A 26,131-nucleotide genomic window follows, 5' to 3' on the forward strand; every position below is an offset into this window, starting at 1 on the left:
TGATATTTAGGTAATGCTTTTGTGAGAATTAATTGGTTGAACAATGAAAAATGCCTGACTTAGGACTTGACATATGCAACAGTTCATTAAACGCGGTTGCTAAGATGATGCTTACAGTATCATCTCCTGATGCATGAGGCTCATTTCTTTACACTTAATGGACTGCCCCCTCAGGCCTTTCTCTCTTCCTCTCTGGATGCTTAGCCTGCCTACCTTTTGTGCGTTTCTTTCTTCTTTAAGCACATGTCTCTGGGATGTCTCCCACCACAGAGTACCGGTTTGCACAAAAACCAGATGTGGTCCCAGCCCTCCTGCTGTGGTCAGCTCCAAGCAGCCACCCCCTTGCCTTCCAAGCCGACCCAGCTCACTGTCCTTCCATACTCTGGGCCTTTGCACTAGTTCCTTCATTTTAACAGAGTGTCGTTTTCTTTTGTAGAATTTCAGTAAAATCACATGTACGAGTTTATTTCTGGGTGTGCGGCTTGAGGTATTTGGTTATTTTCTTTTTTTGGACCCATTGTTTGAAGTCTCATTTTTATAAAACAAAATTGTTATTTTAAAAAATTTGTCATAAGCATCACCACTCCTGTAAAGCCTTTTGCATCTGGAACTGGATTCTTGCTCTTCTGTATCTTCATGGCCCTGTGTGTAATAGCACCTCCCAATTGTTGGAATGAGTTGTTTAAATGTTTGTTACCCCACACAGACTTTGAACCTTCTCAGGCAGACTGTGTTTTAATTTATTACATCTCTGGCATTTGGCACAGTGCAACTCTTTAAAGAGTTACCTGGGTCCTCTGAGAAGTTCTCTTGGTGCTTATTGCTGTTGTGAATTTATGACCTAACTGTGTAACAGGATGAGATATTGAGAAAGAAATGAACATCCTAGTCTTTTTTTCCTGCTGTGCACGAATGGGCCGAAGGACAAAGTCATCTCAGCACTGCCCTTGCTGCTCCTCCCAGGAAGGGCAACCCAGGGCCTGTGTTGGGTCTCCTCTGCCCTAGGAAGGGGTTATCAGTGGCTCTTGTATTTCTGGGCTCCCCCAACATGCCAAAATTGCCCTGTGTGAAAGACAGCTGCAGCCAGGCTTTGTTTTTGAAGGTCTAGGAGCTGAGACAATGGAGCAGGATGACAGCTGGTTGACAGCCCCATCCCTCCTTGTGCATTTGCTCATGGAGAGGCCTTCTCCGGCCCAGGCATGTCTGAAGCAGAACAAAGGCAGCAAATACCCTTCTTTTAAGTTAACACTGTGAGAGAGTAGGGTTCAGACAGGACAGAGAAATTTGGAAAGTACGTAAATATTTCTTTCACTTCTCTGCTCCATGCTCTCATTCAACGTCAGGTCCTTGGGAAGAGTTGAGGGGAAGGAATCTGGAAGCAAGAAGTGTGACCGGCTAGGGAGACAGCTTCTGTCTGCTAGGCTGAGGCCCAGGGAGGACGCCGGGCGCCGCTGCCGAGCAGGCCTTTCCTGGGCCTCGGTCTGAGGGCAGGCTGCCCCGGTGCCCGGTCGTCTGAGTTCTCCGTCCGGCAGCCTCCCCTCGAGCGCCGGCAGCTGCGGAGCGGGGGGCAGACGCCGGGAGGCGCCGCCGGCCTCCCCTCCCTCGGCCCCGGGCGGCGGCGGAGCGGCTTCCGGCCCCGGGCAACACGGGCGGGAGGAGGCCGGGGCGTCGCGGCAGGAACCCGGCAGAGCGCCGAGCACGCCAGGGGAGGCGCCGGAACAGCCTGCGATCACACGGAGCAAGCAAGGCAGACGTCAGGTCGGTTCTCTGTCCCCTTCTCTTGGGAGTGAGTAAAGAATCATTTCAACTGTCTCATGAACTAGGGCCTCCTGAACAAGCTGGGGTGGCAAACAGTTTAATTTTGTTTTGAACAAGCATTTTCTTTTTGTGTGTCTTAGGACAATAGCAAGACAGGGAGGGTTGACTTTACCTGTATCCCTTAGTGTTGGGCTAGGCCCATGCGAGGCGTGTTGCACTACTGTTCCTTCCATTTTCCCTGGCCTGCAGCCACGTAACAGCCAAAGTTATCCCCTTAAACTGTAAGATAGATCATCGGACTCCTCAGCTAAAACCCTCTCACGAATTCCTGTCTCAAGAAAGCCAAACTTAGACTGGCTTACGGGTTCCCATCCCTCCATCTCTGAACTTAATTCCTTCACTTTCCCACTTGGTCACTCAGTGCCAATTCCTGGCTTCTTTGCATGTCCTCAAAGCAAGAGTGCCTGCCTCAGGTCCTTCGCACTTGCTTTGCCTGAAATCTCTTTCTTCTACATATTTACTAGCTCAGTCTTTTACTCCATAACTTCTCTTTACAGTCTTCTTCTTCAGAGATGCCTTCCTTGATCACTCACTCTACAAAAGACCAATCCGCATGGCTTGTGCTCCCTGTTTTTCTCACACCAGTTTACTGTTTTCCTTGGTCCTTGTAACCATTCGACATGGTCTGTATTTGTTTGTTTTGTCTCTCTCCACAAGACTAAATTTAAAAGTGTCAGAGTCTTTGCTTTGTTTGATATTGTATCCCAAACGCATACATTGGTGCCTGGCATAATAAATACTTGGTGAATGAAGGAGTGGGCCAATATCCAAGGGGAGGAGATGAGACCATTAAAAAAGGACTAGCAGGCGCCTCTCACAGATCTTGGCCAGTGCTAGCTATTTTGGTACTAGAGTCAACTTGATTTAGAAAAGAAATTGATTTCTTGTACTTTAAGGGCTGGGGAACAATTTGTCTTTGTTGCAGGTATAAATGACTGAGCCCCAGGTGAAGCCTGCAGGTACCAGTATGCAGTAGTGCTCCAGGCACACACAGTGCTGCATTCTAGAGGCGATAAAGCAATGGAGAAATGCCACCTAGATATTCTCTTACAGTTATTAATAGCAATTTTAGATACCAGAGCAAGCATGTGTGTCAGAGTTGGAGAGACTCTTAGGTCACAGCAAATTAGCAGGGTTGGTGATTGTTTTTTTTTAAGAAAAAATTATTTATTTAGCTGTGCCAGGTCTTCATTGTGACATGGGAATTCTTAGTTGCAGAATGCGGGATCTAGTTCCCTGATCAGGGATCAAAACTGGCTGCCTGCATTGGGAAGTTCAGAGCCTTGGCTACGGGACTACCAGGGACGTCCCAGTGTTGGGATTATAACACAGGCCTTCGAATTCCTGGCTAGCTCTTTCTACCGAAGCTCAGATGAGCCCTCTTGCTTCTCTAATTTCATGCCACTCCATTGGATTAGGTCTCTGGATTCCCAAACTACTGCTCTTTCCCAACAAATGCCAACACAGAACAGCCAGATAACAATCTCAGCAGAAGGATCTATAATCAGAAACTTTTACTTTATATTATTTATGTTACATTAATAACTATAGTAGGAGACAATAAAGACAGGATCCCAGTTAGGCTGGCTTGTGCATTTATTCACACAACTTGTGACAGTGTCACCCACATTTGGATCATTTCAGCACTGATGATTTTGTTCACTAGAACCTCAGCATTTCAGAGCTGGGGGCCCTTAGAGATGGCTAGTTCATAAGGCTTTTAAGTCATTTTTTTAAAGCTACAGCTGACCCAGAAGTCAAATACTTGTATATATTAAAAAAGTGCTCCTTTTGTTGAATACCCGTGGGCTCTGAATCATCACTAAGGAATCCCTTTCAGGTCTTTAAAATGTAGCTTGAAAATCATTGATGTAGTTCCACTTTTTCCGTGTAGAAATGGAAAATCAAGCCAGTCAAGAAGTAGAGTTTATATCAGGATTTTACTCCAATTACTCTGTTTAAGCTTCTCCACCATAGGGTGAGCAGAAAAATATTCAAACTCCTTTTCTCTCCTACCCGATCAGCAGCAGTTTCAGTTCAAGGGTTTAATGGGAAAGACGGGAAATGCTTAACTCAAATGAAGAGTCTGGGTAACCGCGTCTGAAGGCAATCAGTAGTTTCCAGCCCTTCTCTCCCCAGCGTCACATCCTCTTTTCAGTTTTCATATATATTTGCTTTATTTTAAAATTTTATTATTATTATTTTTTGGCCATGTTGTGCAGCTTGCGAGATCTTAGTTCCCTGACCAGGGATTGAACCTGCGCCATTGACAGTGAAAGCAGAGTCCTAACCGCTGGACTTCCAGTGAAAGTTGCTCAGTCGTGTCTGGCTCTTTGTGACTCCCATGGACTGTAGCCTACCAGGCTCCTGTTCATGGGATTCTCCAGGCAAGAATATTGGAGTGGGTTGCCATTTCCTTCTCCAGGGGGACCTCCAAGGAGTCCCCTATATTTGCTTTAAATAAGGCCAAGATATGAAGATCTGGAGTTAAAACAAGAAACCTAACCTAATCAGTCGTGCTGTTTGGAGGATGGTCTCCATGGCCATTAGTCCAGGGGACATCAGAGAAACCATGTGGTGCCCAGGCCTGAACCCAGGGGCTGCAGCCAGCTCTGAGTGTGACGGCACTCGCCACTCAGCTCAAGTACTGCATCTTCTGAGAACTGGGAGGCGTGCTTTGAAATAGACTTCAGAGAAGGTATACAGTTGGTTCCATCAGGATACAGGCAGGCCCAGAACCCAGAGCAAAGGCACCCCACTCCAGTATTCTTGCCTGGAGAATCCCATGGACAGAGGAGCCTGGTAGGCTGCAGTCCATGGCGTTGCTAAGTCGGACACTGAGCGACTTCACTTTCACTTTTCGCTTTCACGCATTGGAGAAGGAAATGGCAACCCACTCCAGTGTTCTTGCCTGGAGACTCCCAGAGACGGAGGAGCCTGGTGGGCTGCCGTCTATGGGGTCACACAGAGTCAGACATGACTGAAGTGACTTAGCAGCAGCAGAACCCAGAAGTCACTGCCTAAAAGGCTAAAAGCAAGGCTAAATGTATGCTGGTCTATGAATCTAGTTGACTATTAGTCCTCATAGCTCAGGTTCATTTGGGGGACAACTGGATGTTAATGATGTTACACAGATAGTAACAGGTGCACGTTTTATTTATAACGGGTTTCAAAATCTGCTGGTAAAGGACATACCATTTTTATCCTGCTTGCAGTAGCATGGAGGCCATGCCCTAATAGACCCAGGTCAAGGGTTGGTAACCAGCTTACTGGTACCTAGTGAATCATCCTTGGATTTCCCCAGAATAAGTTAGGCAGTTGTCTGGCTGTGTGTATACACTTGGGTGGGCCGGGGTGGTGGTGGGGGGCCTGGGGGCTGGGGGTGGGGTCAGTCAGTCCTGGTGGAGAATTTCAAACAAACCCAGTGGCCACAGGGAGAGGATACAGTAGTTGAGAAAGGGGAGACTCACAAACCATTATTAAAGATGGAGGGCAAAGAAACTGCCTTTTTTTTTTTCCCCAGGAAATGGGGGTAGGAAAAGATGGAAGAAAAGAACATTTTTTCCCATGTGGTAACTCAAGCCTAAGGAGCTGGCTGGCTATATACCCATTAAACCAATGTCTTAGGAAACACTGGTCTCTGCCAGAAAGCTGCTCTGAAGCGCTGCTTCATGCCTCAGCACACCCTGAGGTTGGGAGGTGCGGCTCCTTGATATCCTGTTTGATGTGGCAGAAGCACAGATCTGGGGCCCAACAAAGACAAGGTGAGAGTGAGGGGGGAAACACCGGGCCGAACTTTAGAAAGGACTAGAGTTGTGTGCGTGTGTGTATTTTGCATCCCATTTAAGTAAGGATATTTGGGATGGAAGCTACAAAGGAAAGAAAAAGACTTTAGTCCTGTTTTCTGAATGATTTCTGTTTTCAAGTAAGTCCCAGACCCTGTTTGTTTGGTTGGTTATTAGTTATCTTCTCCCAGCATGTTTGAAAGAACCTAGGTGGGCAATGTGGCTGTGCCCGTGGAGAGCAACCTGGGACAGGCAGGAAAGTGGGTGAGACTGCTCACACAGACGACTACCAACCGTGGCTGGTTCCTCCTTCAGAATCGACCTGTTCAAACAGCCAGGAGAGCTGGGCTATTCCTCAACATCGTACTTTCCCTAAAATACCTTGGGGAGTCAACAGATCCTTTCCTTCCTTGCTATTTTAAAGGAGAATAGATGCATCTGGATGAGAGTTGCTGGGAGGAGTTCTGAATTCTGAGATGTGAAAGCTCAGAACCTAAATGACCTGTTTTGACCTAAAAGCTGTTTTGACCTGAAACTAATATTAGTCTAATATTAGTCATGCTAGAGATCCAGTGAATAGAACAGCTAAAACAAACAAACTCTCAATCCCCCAAAAACCTTTGGGAGGGTGGGAACTGAAGAACTCCGGAAGGAAGGTAGGGAATAGCTGCTAATATGTGGTGGTTTGGTTGCTAAGTCGTGTCCGACTCTTGTGACCCCGTGGACTGCAGCCCGCCAGGCTCCTCTGTCCATGGGATTCTCCAGGCAAGAATACTGGAGTGGGTTGCCATTTCCTCCTCTAGGGGATCTTTCCCACCCAGGGATCAAACCTGGGTCTCCTGTGTTGCAGGCAGATTCTTTACCAACTCAGCTCCGACGGAAGTCCAGCTGCTAACATAAGGGAAACTAATTTTCCTGATAGGCATTTCGTTAAAAATTAAAACAAAGAAAGAAAGGACTGCCAAACCTGACTCTTTTTCATCCTTCCAGATTCATCCTTTTTCAAAAGCCCCAGCTTCATAGTTCTCTGATTGCAGATTCTAACCAAGGTGGGCAGAGCAAAGCTCATTTCCTAAGGGAATGAAACTGGCAACCAGGGCTGTGAATCACTAAAGGGAAGTGTTGGCAGAGAAACACTTTAGGATCCAGTAATAGGCTGAGTCCTGGGCTTGCACAGATGGGCTTTCAACGTGGCCGTGGCAGGGCCCTTCTCAATCTCAACAACCAGTGACTTTACCCAAAAGTGGATACATACAGAGGATAGCACAGTCACAAGTGGGCATGGATTTTTATTCTCAGTGCACAATAGTTTGGTTTCTGCTCATCAGCAACAGCTTCATTGGTTCTAAAAAAAAAGATCTCTTTTTTCCTTCTTTTAAAACTCCCCTTCCATTCTTCCTATCTCAATGGAACAACATATTTGAATTTCAGAATTGCCATTTATAGCATTTTTTTCCTAAGAACCATATAAATACATGCAAAACATTGTACAGAGAGCTTAAATAATATTAAAATGCAAATACAGATTGGGTGTACTGTTTAGCTGAACTGTAGATTATAGCAACACACACTGGGATACACATTGCTTTGATATCACCGTTTGTGTATGTCATGCAGATCACGATAATCAATCTTCTGTTTTGTTTTTTCTTCTTTTATACAAAATACCAGTGCCTGTTATACTAGTTACTGAAAAGAAAAAAAAAGAAACTCAAAATTCCTATCTGTGTGCTAATTTGAAACAATGTAGATAGGTTTGTTGGCACATATATATGGCATATTCACATATGGCATATATACATACAGGGAGAAAACATGAACCAAAGGCCAATTCAGTCATGGGGAGCTCACCTCCCCCCACCTCTCCTAATCAGGAGGAAAGGGGACAGCAGGTCTAACAGCAGGCTGGGAAGGTAAGGACAGCACTGAGCTAAACGGAAAGATGTCTGGTCTGTTCTGAGCAAGAGCCTGTAAAGGCTAAAGAAGAGCAGGCATTTACAAAGGGTTCCACCCCCACCCCTGCAGTGAGGGGGTCCCCAGCTGTGCAGAGGGAGGAAGAGGAAGTGTGCACTTTGGGATGGCATCAGGGGCTGCTTCAGTCACTAGGCAGGGAAGACAGGAAAGAGAAGTGATGAGTTTAGAGGTTTCATGAGCTTGCCATGCCCCTGGGTTTTGGCAATGAGGTAATCACTCATATTTAACTGTGCGGACTCTCCCCTCTGAAGTTCAAGGGAAGAAGAAATGCAAACCCTGAAGAACTCACAAGTGCCTGCGGGATTTCTTGGTCTCTCTACCACACTTAGAGATGGAGAGTCATTTTAGAAGCAGAGGACACCTATGGGAAGGATCTAGTCAAGATTGTCACCTAGGGCTAGAACCAGCTTTTATTTTTCTGTGTAGAGCTATTATCTGCCACCTAATATATTGCATGAAACTTTTCTAGGGGAGGGGGAGAAGTCTCAAATCAAATCCTTGCACAAAGAAATCACTAATGGAAAACTCCAGGGGCAACAGGAGGTGAAAGAACCATAAAAAATGCAACCCCCAAATCAGAGGACCCATGCAGCCCAGGGTCTTGGGTACCACTCTACTAGCTGTTCTTCAAGAAATATAAATCTACCCGAGGTCCCTGATCCTGATCACTAGTTCCTGATACCCATTTCCATGGGGATGTGCACTTATTTCCTGCCAGCTGTTCCTTCTTCCTGGATGCCTTCCTTCCCATTGGTAATCTACTGCCCATTTTTCTAGTTTTATCAAGAGAGGAATCTAGGATAATATTTCCCCCTTTTCCCCATCAGACTCTTTTCAAATCCAAAGCACCATTTTTTGGGGAAAGCTTTATTAACTTATGCCGTATTTATTCACTGCCAGTTGGATCACTGAAACTGAATAGGAAAAAAATATATAAAAAATATATGCACATAAACACTTAAACTTGCTCAATTCCATATCAGCAAAATTTATATTAAAAAGTTCTAGAATCCAACAAAATTCTTCCCCCTAAGCATAAAGATGGCTGTTTGGAGAAAGGTTGTGTGGTGCATTGGTTTTAAAACCAATTGCAAATACACTGTAGGTCACCTGTCATGTCTAACAGTTGGTTATGTGCCCCCTTCCACAGGGTCACATGACAGCACTTTATTTTAAATCCTTTAAACAAAATACATATGGCTGACTCAAAAAATATCAGTTTATGATCTAAAGAAAACTATATATTGTTTGCATAATATTTCTATGTTTTCTTTCTTACTATGGAAACCAGAATACACACAAAAAATCCCATTGACTTTAAACAAGTAGACACAAGCCCTCAAGAGTAAACTTGTCAGGCACCATGAGAGTCTTTTGGGAGCAGGAATGATAAAATAGCCTCCAAAGTTTGTTTTAAAAATTGATCTGAGGTAATAAAAGACTCGACAGAACTAAATCTTCCAATTACTTAATAAATATATATGTGAACACCGAACACCTCGGGTGACCTATTTTTTCCCCATTAGTACTGAAGACGGAGGAAAAAGAGATCACGGAAGCATGTAACTTTGACAAAACCAGAATCAGACTTGGGGGCTGATGCACTAACGGGATGTGCAGGGGCACCGTTTCTTTACTTCTCCTTCCTAGGGCAGCTCTGGTGAGAGAGGGAGGGAGGAGGGAGCCACAGGAGAAGGCTGCAGACGACAGGTCAGGTCACCGGGCCCCCAGGTGGACATGCAGCAGTCCCCAGCCGCCTCAGGGCCCTTCTCCCCACCCCCGTCACTCGAGAAAGAGGGGAGAGGCTTCATTTATCCAGTGGAGATGGGACTTGGCAGACATGAGCTGACTCCTGCACAGAAGAGCTTATGTCAGCACAGCAGGGAGAGAAATGGAGAAACTGCACGTGCGGCTCCACCCCGTCCCATTAAGGAACACTTAAAAAATCTCCTAGCCAATTCCCTGGCTCCTGAGAGCCAGGTGGGGAAGGGGATGCTTTGGGCAGTGCTCAGCGGGGGGAAGGCACAGGGCCTCCTTGGGCCGCACTGAGAATTCTAGAATGGGCTTGAGCAGGGTGTAGGGAGCGGGAGTCAGGGGGAGCCTCCCTTTGCTCCTTTAAGTCAGCAGAGTGTCACTGGAGCCATATATTTTCAAAATCAGAATATATGAGAAAGTCTGGGGCCCTTTCAGTGACTAGATGAGTCAAGGGACACAGCAGAGTAGAATTAGAAAACCGAAGGCAATGTCCAAGCTGACCCCAGTCACCTGAGCTCCAGCTTTCTGGCTTCTCAGATCCTGCTGCAAGGGCACTTTGGCCTCTCCCACGCCTCCTCAATCCTCACTCCCCCAACAATCAGGCCCTACCCGAGAAAAGCCTTAGCAGATGGCTTTGAAAGCAGTAGTGGTTACCCCAAGGAGGACTCATAGTTGGCTTCGATGGTCTGTCTTGTCCTAGATCTGCCAGCTTCTGTTCCTTAATATCCAAGTCCAGTTAGGAGGCAGGGTCAACCTTAATTCATTCCTTTGCCACCACTTTAGGAACAGGAGAAAGCTCAGGCTTCAGGTAAAAACTACAAACCACATACACGTAAGCTTTGTGGTCAAGGCTCATCTTCCTGGCACTTAGAAACCACAGGCCTGACAAGATGGCAGTTTAGAAGTAGATAACCTGGCAACAACAGGGATATCGTATTACCTGCTCTCAACTGTTTCCAAAGGACCATCAGCAAAGAAATGTATCTGTCTCTAGAAATAAATCAAGAGTTCCATTGGGGCCAGAAGGGAGAAAGGTCAAAGTTGACTCAACTCACCCATATTCTTTCCATTTTCTTAATCATCACAACTTAAAAAAGAGTGAAGGTAAGGAAGACAATGGTCACAAAGGACCAAGAGATTGTGGGGAGGTTTGACTGGAAGGGCAGAAAGAGGTTAAGGGCCTTAGGTATAAGTTTTCAAAATGGAAAAATTGTTTTAAAACAATCACTCTATAGGCTGAATCTGTACCTTCCATTCTTACCTCAACACATTTCATTTGATGATGTTTGTAGCTCTGAATTTTGAACTGAGCTCATAAACAGCATAGACTCATAGGGTAAAAATCCAGAAGTAAGGAGAGTAGAGACATAGGCATGAGTACTGGGGAGAACCGGAGGTGGGGTAGACGCCAAGATGATTTTCGTCATTTCTCTCAAAATGACCACTGACACATCCAAGGAATAGATCCACCACTCATCACTTGCCTGGGGCTTCACCGGGTCCTGCTACAAACCCCAACTCAAGTTTCAGTTAAAATCCTTGTGGGTCTGTGCTCTTGCCTCGTCATGGTCAGGTGCGGTTCACACATACTTGGGAGCAGCTAACATGACAGTGAAAACTCCCATCATCACCTTACTGATGGGACAGATGAAAAGGGACATAGGGAAGGCAGGAATGGGAATCGGAGGATGAAGTTCAAACTGACGTCTCCAGGCTGTGTAGAGGGCTGTCCGAGTGGGAGGCAACAATTTGTACTTGGCAGCAATCCACCGAATTGTTGTTTCTGTTGGTTTGTGGAGTGACCTCACCATCCGGCGAGGGCATCTTAGTCCCAGGCTTAGACACCTTTTCAAAAATTTCCTCTTCTTGCTCATCCAGGAGTGGTGTTCGCGGCCCCTCCTCATCTATGGTGAATTCAGGGTGGGTCATGAAGTTGTGGATGGAGTTTTGGTTCCTGGGTTTCTGAATGCTTTCGTGGAGGGAACTATGGAACGCTTTGACCACTTTGATCTACACCAGGGGAAGGAAAAGGAGGGTGAGAAAATGCAGCGGTGAGAACTGGTCAGCAGAACAGGAAACTGGGTGGTTTGATGACAGAAACAAAGCCCAAACTACAGAACACTACTGCTCCACAACCCAGACCAGACGCATGAGAAAAGACCATGAAACACTAGAACATCACGTGACTTAAATTTCAAGCACTGAGGTGGGGTGGGGAGAGTGAATAATGACAAACAACTAGAATATTTCAAAGCTGCATAAAAAAAGTAGAAAACCCAAAGCAAAGTTAGCATTCCCAAACAATCTACTCTTAAAATTAAATAGGAAACAAAAAGATTCATTAGTTCTTTTGGATGGAAGGCAAGGACTTTGGAATTAGGTGTAATTTAATAGTCAAACTTAAAAGTTGATCCAGACATGTGGATTTCTGTGTTGGGGCCAAATATTTTGTGAGTGTGGAATGGAAGATTACACATTGAAGTTTAGTTATCTGTTGAAAACCCTCAATAAGCCAAACACATATCAATTTGCACACAATACACGTTGGGTGATAAGCGACCATGAATGCTGTGCGGCAAGGCAGACAATACCGTGCAGTTGTGTTAGCAGCATGCACGAAATCAGAATTCTTATGCTCTCCAATCTAATAACTGCTCTTTCAGTCAGGAAACATGCATATGTTTATATCCCACAATCTCCACCATGTCCTCTTCCCCCAAACAAAGCAGAACTCCACTCCTGCAGTCCCTCCCCTTGAGGAGATGGATAAATACAGGCATCAGAGTTGCCCCCTCTGGGGCTGACAGAGGGCTGCTCTCTCCGTTCAGATGAGGTTGGACACGTGCGGCCATGACTCTGAGACCCAGCAGCGGTGCCGAGTCATAAAGCTTTCTCCAGCTGTTTGTAAATTACGAAGAGGAACATGATCTTAGGTAGGGGAGGGAGAGCGTGGGGTCAGAACAGAAGCACTCAGGCCAGGAGGCTTTTCTGATGGGATGGACCAAGAGGATGGAGGAAAGGAAACCACCTGCAGTTTGGGCAGAGGGGAACTGCCTCTCAGAGCCACAGGCTTTGCTCACCGCACAACAAAGGAAGGGGCTCAGTTCAGAAGAGAAGAAGAAACACTTGACCATCACTGATCCCTCTGCCCAGCCTTCACTTTATCCATAGGCACCAGCTCTTCTGACGGCTGTTTTTCTGAACTGGAAACCTCTCTGAGGTACGCTTTAGAACTTGGGTTGCTAGAACTGGAGTAGGGGGCAAGGTGGGATCCCGAGAGGCTGGAGACAGAGGGGAAAAGCAAGTGGTCGTAGGACAGTTTTAGTTCTCGGGAGGTGGCTGATCCTAGACTTATCCCAAAGTTGTTTCATCAGAAAAGAAATGGAAATAAAGCAGGAGAGACTGTTGAGGTGGGAGAGGGAAGAGAAGTGATGGGGGCTGGGGTAGGGCACCTCCTCCATCACACTGCTCTTTCAGCAAAGAATACTTTCCTGAAGAACATGGATCCAGCAGAGCACACAGAGAGACAGGCAAATAAACTGTACGGCTTGTCTCAAGGCTTCCTGTCACTGTACAGAACCCTCAGAAGTGAAGTTGCATCTCTGCCGGCTAAGGCTTTCTTTATCTTGCCTCACTTCACAGCACACGGGCAGACCCACAGGACAGAGGGCACCTAGAGCTCAGAAGGCAGAGGACGGTGTCCCTCAGTGAGATCAGCTCAGCGCTTCAGCCAAGAAGAATCGAGGAACCTGGGTACACATTCGCCTTGCTACACACAAAGTTAGGATCCTTTCTTCTATCCTTTTGGTAAGATCAGATGGAATACAGGTTACATCTGGTTTTCAGGAAGTCCCAAGTTACAATGGGTCTATATCAAATCTTAGAGCAAAGCAACTTGGATTAAGTGAGATAGAATCCAATGCCCTAGTTAGGAGATGGGCTCAAAGCCATACTCCCCGCTGAAGGGGTGCTAGCACAGCCCACAGTTTTCACTCACTCTTCCGATCTCCACATTTCTAATAGGTGCTACAGGTAACAGGTACCTCTATACCATGAGCTGATCATCTTCAGTATCTGTGATTTTCAAACTTCCTGCTTCTGTTTTTTTTTTTTTTTTTTAAGCAACTGAATACTTTGTTAAAACAATTATATGTGAAGTCCAATCTAGAAAACAGACGTTTAAAAACAGGGGTTGCAATGAGGTTCTGGAGCCCTGTTTCCTGGCTTTTCGTCTCACCTGTTGGGGGGATGAGTCACTGTTACAGGCAAATAATAAGGGAGATGAAGGTGATGTGGGGATAGGGGGATGGAAAAGATAGGGACAGTTTCTTCCAGCTAGGAACAGTCATCCAGCTAGATAACAGGGCTCTGGACTCTAAAGAGAAAGCAGCCGCCTGTAAGGGAAGCTCGAGAAGAGGAGTCAGAGAGCTCGGAAGCACCGTCTGGTGGGCTGGAGGTGGACAGGAGGGTGGTGGGCAGAGGGTGTTGGTTGCGCCAGAAGGCCCCTCGATCCCGGCGCTGACCTCGGAGACTCTGTGACACGCACGGATGCCCAGCACACAGCTAGCTCATCACCAGCCCGGCCCAGGCGGAGGCAGCCTCCCTTCCTGGTGCACAGTGCCTGGAGCCCGAGCAGTGTGTGGGGGACAAGACAGAGACAGAGGCGGGTGCTGGGCAAGCTTCCGGCCCTCTCCACTCAGCCAGCCAGCCTTTCCTTCCCCAGTCACCGTCGCTCAGAGTCTCTGGGAAACGTCCCTTCTGCAGCGCTTATCCTACAGGTCAAAGTGGCTGATTGAAGAGCAACTCTTTCTCACGGCTCAGAGGTCCAAACCAGGCTGGACCTTAGATTAGGCATGAGTGCTAAGGGCCACTCTCTGGAGTTCAATGAATGGGAAGATGAAGACTTCCTTTTCTTCAGCTGGTATTCTGCAGTTTTCCTTTGCAGAAATCAAGGGAAGTGAAGGAATTAGGGCCTTCCTAGAGAGGGAAATCTTGGGTTTCCCAAGTGGTGGTAGTGGTAAAGAACCTGCCTGCCAATGCAGGAGACATAAGAGACACAGGTTCGATTCCTAGCTCAGGAAGATCCCCTGGGGGAGGGCATGGTAACCCACTCCAGTATTCTTGCCTGGAGAATCCCATGGACAGAGAAGCCTGGCGGGCTATAGACCACAGGGTCACAAAGAGTCAGATGTGACTGAAGCGACTTAGCATGCAGAGAGGGAAATCTTAGAGATCTGTCTGCCGAAGGTTAGATAAATAATAGAGTTCGTTTGGAAATCTGGAATGGGAAATGGGTTTTAAAGTGCATGCCTATACCTTCTAGGCCCTCCAGTAAGAAGGCACAGCTGGAGAAAGAGCAGGCATGGCCTGCCTCTCTGGATTCCCCACCTTTGAAGGTTTGCACCCTGTCCTCTGCCGGCAGCTCTACAGGAGCCCGATGGGCCCTGGCTTTTGCTTAGTGTCCTCCCACCTGCAAACCACCAGGACAGGTGACACTAACCCTTCCCAACAGAGAGGCAGGATTTAAAAAAGAACAGAAACGCATCAGAAGGACATGGTAAAACTAGAAGAAAACAGGAAACAAGAGGAATATGGGAGGACTAGAGCAAGAGACGGAGAAGGCAATGGCACCCCACTCCAGCACCCTTCCCTGGAGAATCCCATGGACGGAGGAGCCTGGTAGGCTGCAGTCCATGGGGTCGCTGAGAGTCAGACACGACTGAGTGACTTCACTTTCACTTTTCACTTTCATGCACTGGAGAAGGACATGGCAACCCGCTCCAGTGTTCTTGCCTGGAGAATCCCAGGGACCGTCTATGGGGTCGCACAGAGTCGGACATGACTGAAGCAACTCAGCAGCAGCAGCAGGGCAAGAGAGCCTTGCATGTTGGTAGGGTAAGACGTAGTTCTGGGCTGCCTTTGGGTCTAAAGAACATGCATCTACATAAACCTCCTCTCCCCCTGCCCCTCACACCTCACATAAGAACACTTAGGGCTGGCTAGAAAGACAATGGATCATCCTACACACTCACAATCAAGTGAACCACAGATAAAGCAGTTGTTCTTTCTTCACCCCCATCCCAGGGTTAGAGTGGTGGTATCCAGGAGTGGGGGAGGAGGAAACAGACTAAACACTCAGCTATTTGAAGCCCACAATATACTTAACAGAGAGAGACTCCTTCCCCACCAAATACCTTAACAGCACTATCAGCAAAGACACTTCTATTTCCTCTCTGGGTCCCACTTGGGGAAGGTAAAAAGATCAGGAATAGGAAGGCATAAGCATTAGCAATAATCCAATAATCTACCTATAATCTACCAGATCTTAGGGTGAGCCTTGATGGCATTCTGGCTGACAGGATGACTGAGAAAGGGGTCCTGAAACTTTACAGCCAAAATAAAATATGAAGTGTTGGTTATAAGTAAAACAATCAAATTAGAGGAAAGGAGGAAAAAAAAAAGGTTGCTCTTCAGAAATTCCTAAAAGAAAAAAAATTTTTTTAACAGGTGAAAAATAAGTTATTTTGATCTTTTTATATATTTCTCCTATGAGATGTGAATGAATAGATTCTTAAACCAGAGTTTGGCTTAAGATCCCTGAAAAATAAAACAATGGGGATGCTCAGGCCTGTGCATTTGAACTGAGTATCTTTTCTTCACATTCAGCTACCACTTTTATGCCAATACTGCCGGCTGACAGTAGAGTGCTGACCAAAGGGACCCTATTGGTGTTGGCCAAACTCAGCACTGATTCAACTATGACAGATCTACCGCTTTAAAAAAATGGGAATGATAGCTTCTTTCATGCCTTTTTCAGGACATCTCAAATTTGCCCCCAGATGAAGAGAGTTCCCGAGTCTTCATTTGGCTGAACCTTATACCTAGCCTTAGGAGATAGAGTTGACGCTCAAAGGAGAGGAAAGGAACAACAACATCTTCAAACAAAGCAACAAACAAAGTAAAGGAAAACAAACAAACAGAACTCAAGGAGGGAATAGGCAATGCAGGGGGACAATCAGAAAACAAGAGTACTGTCTTTAAAATGGTTACGGTTTAATAGCTTTTCAACATTAAAAAAGTAATAAAATTAAAGGGCACACAGCTAGTTTTGGAGTGGGGAATTTGCCCCAGCTTTTCTTTCCTTAACTCAAAGATCAAAGGGAAAAACCAAAAGGAAAAGATAACCACGACTGGTTAAAGTGAATGCCACGTGCTCTCTTGTGGTCATTTTAGCAAATCATGCATCATAATAGACTATCACTCACTGCCCAGAGTAGGAGATGAAACAGCAGCAGCAACAGAAGTGGTGGGGGGAGATTTGACTGGTGCAACTGTTACATAGGATGAGCTAGGAACATGTTTTACATCAAGGTGTTGACCCATGGTCTGGCGCTTTAGGACTCCCTTAAAAGAGGCTCCCGTCTGGAATGTGTTAATTACGTCGATCTGCAAAGAATCAGAAAGTGAGACAGCTTTGCTCTATAGTCAGAGAGAAGTGGGAAAAGAGGAAGGGAGGGTCCAAGAGGGTTAGGGGAGGGGATGGAAAGAGCTGGGGAAAGGGGACAGGAGATGGGAAGCCAGAGAGAATCCCTCACACACAAAACAACGGTCAGGAGAAGGGGGGAAAAACGTTAATTGCACATCACACTTCATTTAAGGAACAGTTTGCCATGGAGTCTAAATACCCAGACAGAATCTAGTCTTCCTTTTCCTTTTAGCCTGTGATGGACATTTTAGGTGTGCTGGTGTCCAAAAATATCTAAAATTTAAAGGGACTTTTCCCACTCATGACTCCTGATAGAGAGTGACAGCTTATTCACTGCTTTGACCCATACTCTTAAAAAAATTAAGCATGCAATTTAAGATAGTAGGCAAAGTATATATTACTGAGTTTTTAGGCTCAGAAACTCTAAACCAATTAAATTGATTACTTATTATTGCAGATTTTCCAGGAAAACAACTTATGTGTTTAAACAGAGGCAGTGTAGTAGCCCGTACACAAGTGGCCGTGGGGGAAAGGCTCCTGGACCACAAAATTGCTGGGCTCACCCTCTTCTGGGTTATTCTCTGAGATACCCTTTCCTTGGGTGGGAGTGGACAAGGCCTCTGAAGGCAGAGCTTAGGAGCCCAGTGGCCAGGCCCTTAGAGAGGCCTCTAGCAGCAGTCGTGTCCCTGGAATCGCTGGCACAAGGGCAGTCAAGAGCTCAGAAGGGAGATGGGCCCAGGAGGAGGAGCTGGCTGGGAGTGGCGGCGGTGCTCACCAGCTGCGGGTCTAGCCCTGCACAAACTGCCTCTGATTTTCAGGGTCCGACTCCTCAGAGACAGAGGCAATGAAGGCCATTTGTCTTCTGACAGTGGCCTTGATGTGAGGCCTCGGTAACCTACCACCCTCATCCCTGACTTCTGACTAACAAGGAACAAATCAAAAAGAATTCCCTTACCCTTCAGGATCTGGTAGAATCACCTTAAAAATGCCCAAATGCCTAACACCACGGGTCAGTCTACCAGGGAGGTGGGAGAGGCGCTGACCCCACTCATCTAACCTCACTTCACCAGGTGAGAAGGTGGGAGAGCAGGGACCTTGCAAGTCAGACAGTTGCTCTTATTTATAAAGCTTCCTGAGAAGCCATGAAATGGATTCAGACCAGGTTTGAGCTAAAATACCACTCCTATCACATGATACAGTCCTCACTTCCAAGGGATGGAGGAGCCTAATGCTGTGGGAGAAAAAGGTCTGCATGTGGGAAGGGCTCAGCCACACGAAGAAGGAGCTGGAGAGTCACTCCTCTGGCTTGTTAAGGCCACAGGGTCCCAACTTCCCGATGAAGCTGGAAGTTTAGCAAGATTCAAGCCCTCGAGTTTCCCAAACTTCTGCTCTCTGGTGCTTTTAGGTCTCCCAAAGCTACAGAGACCAGGACGAGACAGAGCCTGGCACTTCCCATGTCAGGTGCTGCAAGGAGAATGACAAGGACCGGCTCTGCTGAGTGAAGGGCTGATGCCAGGACAGGGCTTTAGGATCCAGGGTGAAGGTTAGCACAGTCAGCCGCAGCTGCTGGGGAATCAGGGGTGATGGCACAGACTGCTCACCACAGCATCTTTAACAGGTAGCCTTTGTTGCCCAGTTCAGGCTTTAATGTCATTCTGGTCCAAGTACCTCTTGCTCCAACAGAGAAAGGTAGTATACCTAAAGCTATGTAGGCAGCAAAACCAGAGAGGTATAGAGTCGAGGGGATGGACATTGGTAGTGGAGGGGAGGGAAGATCCATGAGTCTCAGCCCCAGGAGAGAAGACTGGGAAGGAGCCACGAGACACTGGAACGAGGGGATCCTGGCTAGGAAAAAATGTACATAGTAGAAGAGGAGGCAGATGATCCTGAAGGGAAGAAAAGAAGACAGGTTATTCTGAAAAGAGCAGGGCTGCAGGGAAGCGCCGAGCCCTCAGAGACGGGAGCCACAGGCTCCGAGCTCTCAGAGCGCGGGGTGCCCTGGCTGGGGGTGCACGTGCAGTCTGGAGGGGGGGGTGTGGAAACTCTGCAAGTGCTGAGGTGGCTTTTGCAGGTCCCTGGGCTCTCCCTCTGCGAGGAGGAGCTCAAGACAGGGGAAAGGGGCCCCAGGATTTCCCTCCCTAGCCCTGGTTTCCCATTTTCATCTGCTGTCTGTCTACAGGAGACCAATTCCCAGCTGCTACAGGAGTCCTCCCTTATCTGCAGGGGATAAATCCTAAGACCCCCAGTGGATGCTTGAAATCACAGATAGTGTTAAATCCTGTATATACTATGTTTTTTCCTAGACTAATGGGCAGGTAGCTGATATAGTGAGGATGTGATAGGCAATGGAATGATTTACATCCAGGGCAGGATAGAATGGGACAGTATGAGACTTCATCAGCTACTCAGAATGGCATAAAATGGAAAACTTACGAGTTATTTATTTATGGTAGTTTTCATTTAATATTTTCAGATTGTGGGTGACCACAGGTAACTGAAACCAAGGAAAGCAAGGTCATGGATAAGGGGCGATCCCTGTATTTACCGTAGAATATTCTTTTCACCTTTCTTCCCTAGAAGGTGGTGGGCTTGACGAAGGAACTTTTGAAACCACATGCAGTGCTATGTTTAGAGGGTGAAATTTACTTCTGGGATCTCTAGCCAATCTGCAGAGAGGGATAGGTGTTCTCTGGAGAACACCTTTGAGAACTTGGGGATTTACAGTTCCCTGAGACAGGAAATTTTAGGACTAACACAATAGAGGTATGTGAGGTAAGAACAGGGAAGTGTTAAGATTATCAGTATCTAGACCAGGCCATTTACCCAGGAAAAGGCAGCTATAGTTGCTGCATGAAAGGTGGGGAGAGAAAGTTACTGTGGGGCTAGAGTCAAGGGGCTTAAGGCAGCAGGAGCAGCGTCTATCCCATTTCAGAGAGCGCAGGAAGGGAAATGGTGTGAAGAAATTATAGCCTCTTCTTTTCTGGGGAGAAAATCTGAACCTGTAAAAGACACTCAGGCACTGAGAGACTACTGTTATTTATATACACTTAGCAATAACGTTCCCCATCATGGTCTTACATTTTGAGTGGGGAAGACATAAAAGAGTGAGTTTCTTTTACAAAGATCCTCCAGATAACATCTACATTCCCTTAACAGCTGCTTGAGGATGTACAGCAAATGTCTGCTGGGGATGATGGTACAGAGATGCTGTCTGAACCCTTTCTTCTGCAGGGTCAGGAAAGACTCTGAACATTTCCCACCGGAGGTTAGGCCTACTGCTTCCAAGAGACTGTAAGCGGGAAGCTTGCCTACCCGTGAAGGGTGGGAAGTGGCCTTCAGACAAGCCCAAAGCTAGAGGACCACGCTGGCAGCTGGGGTCCTGTGTTCTGGGCTCTCCACAATCAGTCTCCTCTCAGAGGAGCCCAAACTGCCGCCTCTGCCTCTGTCTATCTTGAAGCAAGGGAGCTTGGGCTACCCACCAATGAGAGGGCCTTAAGAAGGGTAGAGACACTGGCCATCAAGAACTACTCCCCTCCCGACACCTCCCAATAAAGACGGAGGGGATTCCTCCTCCAGGGCCAGGACAGGCCACCATCACCATACCTGAGTCTGGATACGGTTCAGGCCCCGGAACCAGAGGATCTGGCCTCTGCGCAGCTCCATCTCTGCGTGGTCGATCTCGTCCAGCCCCTCGGCATCCTTAGTGATCTCCTCTTTGGTGGTGCCATGTCCAGCCTCCTTCAGGAACTTCAGGGATTGGGTAGGTATCGTGGAAATGACCTGAGAGCAGGTGCAGCAAAAGGGGAGACACCAGGATCAGGCTGAGAAGAGCTGTCACTCGGCTGCGTGGGCCAGGCCCTGGGCAAGTCACGCTTGGCCCCAGCACCCCTCTCCCTGGCAGGGAGAACAGAGGGAAAAGGACCAGCCCACCTGGGCCAGCATCTGCCGGGGGCTGACCAGATGTCTGCACTTGTAGACGTATGAAGGAGAACTTAAATTCTAGTATCTGACCAGCATCTGCCTTGGGACATACTTTATTCTCCTCCTCCTGTCTCAGTTCTCTCTTTCCATTTTGCCGTCTGTCTCTTAAGGGAATGCGTGGTACATAGTGGGGAGGGACACAGACAAGAATCGGGCAAAATACGGCTGGGGACAAGACGGTCACAATGTATGTGTGAGCACAAAGGGGAAGGAAGGCTGCTGGAGGGGAGCGATCCTCTTCTCAGTTTCCATATGCTAAGTCATTGCTCTTTTATAAAACTACAGTGAGAGGACCCTGAAGGCTTTCCTGGGCTTCGGGTGAGAAAGTGGATGGGCCAGCCCACAGAAGAAGGGACATATGCGTATTCTCAGAGGACATGGAGCAGGAGCTTGGGCTTGCAATTCAAAATGAATCACTCAGTAAGCTCAGTGCCTGCCGGTCAGTTCCCCTTTACAAACAAGAAGAGGAGCAGACAGGGCTCCGTTGGGAGCGGGGGACCGTGTGAGCAGTCCTACGTGGAGTCAGATGTTTGAAATACAATGTCCACATGCTGCTTTCGGATGTTGGAAGGAGCTGTTGTGATACAGAAGGAAGGCTTCAAGGCCACATGGCCACATGTGAAACTCGATCCAGGTGAGTGTTTCAAACAGTACACGAAACAAGAAAGCTTTAGGGACCCACTGGTAAACAAACAGCAAACAGAGCAGGTTGGAGGGACGTGTGTTAGGAACTGGGATAGGGATTAATCAGGGAGGCAACTCGCAGGTATGGAAGAAATGACCAGCAGGTCTGTGGGGGAAAGCCTGCAGTCTCAGGGAGGAATCTTTGGGGCCAGTTAAGGAAAGACTCCATTACTCAGGTGGCTGGGCACCAATCAGTGGAGACCTGGGGTCTGCAAAGCAGAAGCATAGCCCAGGGCAGAACTGATGATGGGGGGGAGGGTTGTAAAGTGGTACTGGGGAAGGAATCAAACTCTTACCAAACCAAAATAACATTATATTAATATAATGTTAATAGCTAACATTTATTGAGTATTTACAAGGTACTAGACATTTGTCTAAGTCATTTCTATATTGAAAGTGGGTTGCTGATTAAGTATGATTCACAATGGCCTTGCTATCCTGAGTTGAGGAAACTGAGGCAGAGCTGCTAAGAAACTTACTCACTATGACGCAGTTTGTAAAAAACAACCAGGATTCAAACCAAGGTAGTCGGTTGCAAAGTCTGGGCTTTGAACCATACACTATACTGCTTCTCTAGAGACCGTGTGAATCTGAATTTGTCTTAGGTGATGGTCAGGCGTTCATCCTGAATAAGGCGATGGTGAGAGACAGCAGGGGCAAGGGAGTCCTGCGGCATTGCGCAGAGCACTCGACCAGACTGCAGCTTCACTGCAGACATGGGCTTTGTAAACGCTTCTGCTTCTAAGACCGTGACTTTTTTCTTTTTCTTTTAGCAAAATTAGCACTGAAAATTTCCACTTCCATCTCAGAGAAGCTAAGGGATTTGTCTGTCTCCACGCATGATTAGAGAAGAGATCGGAAGTCTCTGAAGTGGTGGGCACTAATCATTCTGCTTTGGAATCCTGCAAGATGGAAAGAACCTGAAAACCTGGTGGCAGAGGGAACAGGGAAGCAGAATATGAAGGTTTGGAGCTGGGAGTCTCCAAAGTTGCTCGTTCCATCTCCTCTAGGGGAGGGAAGGTCTGCCGGCTGTGTGACCGCGGGAAGGGTGTGTCCGTACTCACCTGGCCCCACAACAGCTCTCCAATACCAATGAAGAGACACCAGAACCACTGGGACAGGGTGAGCTTCGTACAACTGAAGGGTTTGCCTCCAAATTCCACGATGATAATCTAGAACAGACAAAGAGGCAGCCTGTGACTGGGAGGTGAGTAACAGGTAGCCAGCCCTCTAGTCAAGGCCACCAAAGCCACGTCAGCTCCCTGCCCCAGGATCCTTGCGGTGCAAACCCTGGAATGCTTGTTGGGGAAGGAGAAAGAAGAGACCCAGATGGGGAGAAGGGAAGAGAGACACCAACAGTCTTTGCAGAGCCTTCTGATGGGGAGTTTCCAGTCACTATGAACACTATTAATTAATGCAAAGGCGCGGGGATCAAGGGGAGCTAAGGGCTTCCTGTGCCTGAAGCCAACAGGTAAGAAAGAGAAGGCACAGTGATAAAGAAGGGAAACTTAGGAGGGGTGCAAGTAAGGGAGAGGCAGGTGCTCTTGTGCTCATCATCTCCTGCATGGCATCTGTCTTAGGATATCTCTGACGGCGGCAAGAAGAAAGGGGTCGATCCTTTCACCAGCAGGGCAGTCATGCCCTTGATTCCAGTCCCACAGAAGGAATCCACATCAGGCTTATCTGTTAACTACACGTGGCACCATGCCATTTCTTCTCCTTTACTCTGAACCGTGTAGCATTTTGTACCACGAGCCCTTTCAGAACAAAGTGGCAGGGCCAGGGAGATGCCTACTTGGCACCTTCATGCACATTTCAAGTGCGCCGGCATGAGGCATGAAAGGGTCAGAAGGCAGTGACCTTCCCCCCTGTCGCTGTGTTAAATTTCTGTGTTCTAGAAAGTTAGGGAAAGAATTCTTCAAATTTTATTTTATTCACTACCAACATGCTGCCGTGCACTGGAGCACTCAACACAGAGGGATCCAATTCTAGAGAAATGAGCAAATGAGAGCCAGCTGGGAACCCCAAAGTGTTCAACCCACAGCCTAAGTCCCTAGCCCTCCCCTACTCCTCTTCTGGGGTACTCAGGGCATCCTGGCTTCCAGCGTCTGGCCTTTATCTTCCCAGACCTTCTATCCCAATCCTAGCTAGAATCTCACCTGGCTGACGAATGTGCCCAGCACCACTGAGCAGAAGATGAGATTGCGGAAGATGCCCGAGAAGACATTCCTCTCTCCGTGGATCTTGCGGGAATTGATTTCGTTGAAGAGCTGCATGAGCACGAAGGTGTTGAAAACAATGGTGTAGTGCTGGCTGGGCGGAGAATGCAGAGGCGCTCTCCTCCCGCTGTCAATGTCAAAGAATTTCTCACCTAGTCGGGAGAGGGGTGCACCGCAAGATTGAGTCCACTCTCAGGGAGGGCTGAGGTTGAGTCAAGACAGATGAGTAGGGCCTCACTGGTTGCTTAGGGTTGGTGTCCGTTCTAACCGGTCAGTATCCGAGCCACACGGTCATCAAACATTTTCAGTGTTAGCCCTGGTCTCAACATTTCTGACCTTCTCTCTCAGTTTGTTCCATCAATATTTGCCTTCTTGTGGCAATGCATGGTGGTAAAACTACATGCACTAGAGTCTGGCAGACATAGGTTTGAAACACAGTGCCGCTATTTACTCAATATGTGACCTAAGTTTCAGTTTTATGAGCTAAAGAAAGGTGTCATAAAGTTACCCCTGTGAGATTCTTAAGAGGAGTCAGAGAATGCCATAATGCACCGCGGCGTGGGAACAGAGGTGCACTCGGCGCGTGAAGATGCTATCGCCCCGCTGGCTCAGCCTGCTCCCTGCTCCCTTCTCCTCTTGGGCTGGTCTCTGCCCCATCTCCCTCTCGCACTCCACACGCTGCCCCCTACCCCATCCTCCCCGTGGCTCACCAGCAAAAACGAGGAAAAAGATGACGGAGAGCTGATAGACGGCGTGACCCAGGATGTTCTTCATCATGGTGCGCGAGATCAGAGGCTTATTGCGGCCGTAGGGCCGACGCTTCAGCAGAGAGTCTGTAGGAGGCTCTGTGGCCAGGGCCAGCGAGGCAAAGGTGTCCATGATTAGGTTAACCCACAACATCTGCACGGCCTTCAGTGGGGAATCCTGGCAGAAGAAGAACCCCTCCTTTTAGCTTTCCTTGCAGACTACCCCTCACCTCACTCGTCAGCCTCACCTTTGCCCTTGACAGGGCCTACCTCCTGCTATCCACTTATTAGCTGAATCACACTTAGAAACTTATTTAACCTCTTTGAGCCTTGGGTTCTTCACCTGTAAAATGGGGATAATACCTACTTTGCAAGGTTGTCTTTGAAGATCAGAGAAACTACATATAAGCGCTTATCACATTGGCCAACATGTAAGTGCTACATTAATGGTAGATAAATGATCATCCTCCCACAGGAGCAGATGGAGGCTTGGAAGAGTGATTTCCTGTCCCAACACCCCTGCAGAAACGCTGGGCCTTGCTCCTCAGTTGACACGCTGTAACGTCATACCCCTTGTTCCTTGGCCCCAGCCTCATCCCTCTCGTCTCAGCTCATCCCACCTGGGTGATGCAGGCTCCAGTGAAGGCCACGATCACGGCCACCACGTTGACAGTGAGCTGGAACTGCAGGAACTTGGAGATGCTGTCGTAGACGTTCCGTCCCCACATCACCGCCTTCACGATGCTGGTGAAGTTGTCATCTGTTAGGATGATGTCAGAGGCCTCCTTTGCCACATCTGTGCCTGCAATACCCTTAGGTAAGAGGGGGAGGAAAACAGTGAGGAACTGGAAAAAGAGCTCATCTGTATTCCGAACCCATTTCCTGAACTCCAAGCAGCCTCAGAAGTCGGCACGAACACCAGAGGGCACAGCAGCCACACAGCTCTACAGACTAAACCACCGTGTTCTGGACTCCTCTCCAAAGAGAATGAAGGCAAATGTGCCGCCACCACGTGTGGAAGAGGGCAGCGGCCCACGATGCCAGCTCCGCATCCTGAACTGAGACTGGAAATCACAGTCACCTTCGATATTCCGGTCTCCTGCCCCGCCTACTTCTCCATCTTAGAAAGTAATTAGAAGATAGGGGGAAAGTCCTTTCTGTTCTACCTCCAAGTTAAATATCCCTTTTAAATCCTTATGTCCCCCACACCTTGAAGTCACTCCACGTTCTTTCCTAGAAGGAGCAGTCCAGCAGCATGGTTCAGATATCCTGTCCTTATTCAAAACCCTGTTCCTGGGGAACCACTCAAGGTTTGTAAACAGACATATCAGTGGTTGAAAGCGGTGCTTGAGGAACAGTAAACTTTCTAATCTGGTAGTCGAAGGCTTCAACAAGTGAACTTTGGTTCATTTTCCAAACTGCTCTTATATAAGCTTTCTGCTCAAAACCTACTGATTTATTCACTACTCCCTGAATTCTCGCATTCATTTCAAGAGTTCAGTCTTCTACTCACACCCTTTGTCCAAGCCTGGAACATCCTCTTTCCCCTTCTATTTAAATCCTATCTATCCTTAATGAAGTGAAAGTTGCTCAGTCGTGTCCGACAGCTATCCTTAAGGCCCCTGTAAATTAATTAAGCCCTGCTTGCTAGACAAAGCTGTTCCTAACATCCCCAGACCATAC

The 26,131-nt window shown here is 47.6% G+C and overlaps 1 protein-coding gene and 1 long non-coding RNA gene across 10 annotated transcripts in view; one reads left to right on the plus strand and one right to left on the minus strand.

Annotated features, from left to right (window-relative positions):
- The first annotated feature begins 1,648 nt into the window (after nucleotides 1–1,648).
- On the plus strand, nucleotides 1,649–25,074 carry LOC122452371. Of its 2 annotated transcripts, none has more exons than XR_006272669.1 (4): nucleotides 1,649–1,758; nucleotides 21,085–21,433; nucleotides 22,257–22,690; nucleotides 24,924–25,074. It is a non-coding gene; the product is annotated as an uncharacterized LOC122452371 (long non-coding RNA). The 2 variants fall into 2 exon arrangements; XR_006272668.1 differs by lacking the exon at nucleotides 1,649–1,758 and adding an exon at nucleotides 12,696–13,139.
- ATP2B4 (ATPase plasma membrane Ca2+ transporting 4) overlaps nucleotides 6,873–26,131 on the minus strand; it is a 101,519-nt gene continuing 82,260 nt past the window's right edge. For 5 of the 8 annotated variants that reach the window (XM_043485916.1, XM_043485912.1, XM_043485913.1 and 2 more), the window contains 6 exons: nucleotides 25,069–25,260; nucleotides 24,413–24,626; nucleotides 23,643–23,854; nucleotides 22,548–22,655; nucleotides 20,422–20,598; nucleotides 6,873–11,342 (listed from right to left, as the gene is read on the minus strand). In XM_043485916.1, the coding sequence (XP_043341851.1) occupies nucleotides 11,028–11,342; nucleotides 20,422–20,598; nucleotides 22,548–22,655; nucleotides 23,643–23,854; nucleotides 24,413–24,626; nucleotides 25,069–25,260 (1,218 nt within the window). In that variant the 3' untranslated portion in view covers nucleotides 6,873–11,027. Of the gene's footprint in view, nucleotides 11,343–16,597; nucleotides 16,779–20,421; nucleotides 20,599–22,547; nucleotides 22,656–23,642; nucleotides 23,855–24,412; nucleotides 24,627–25,068; nucleotides 25,261–26,131 lie in introns of all 8 variants that reach the window. The other 3 variants (XM_043485918.1, XM_043485917.1, XM_043485919.1) reach the window with 2 other exon arrangements.

Source organism: Cervus canadensis, chromosome 13 (genome assembly GCF_019320065.1).
Source record: "Cervus canadensis isolate Bull #8, Minnesota chromosome 13, ASM1932006v1, whole genome shotgun sequence".
NCBI classification, from domain to species: Eukaryota; Metazoa; Chordata; class Mammalia; order Artiodactyla; family Cervidae; genus Cervus; species Cervus canadensis.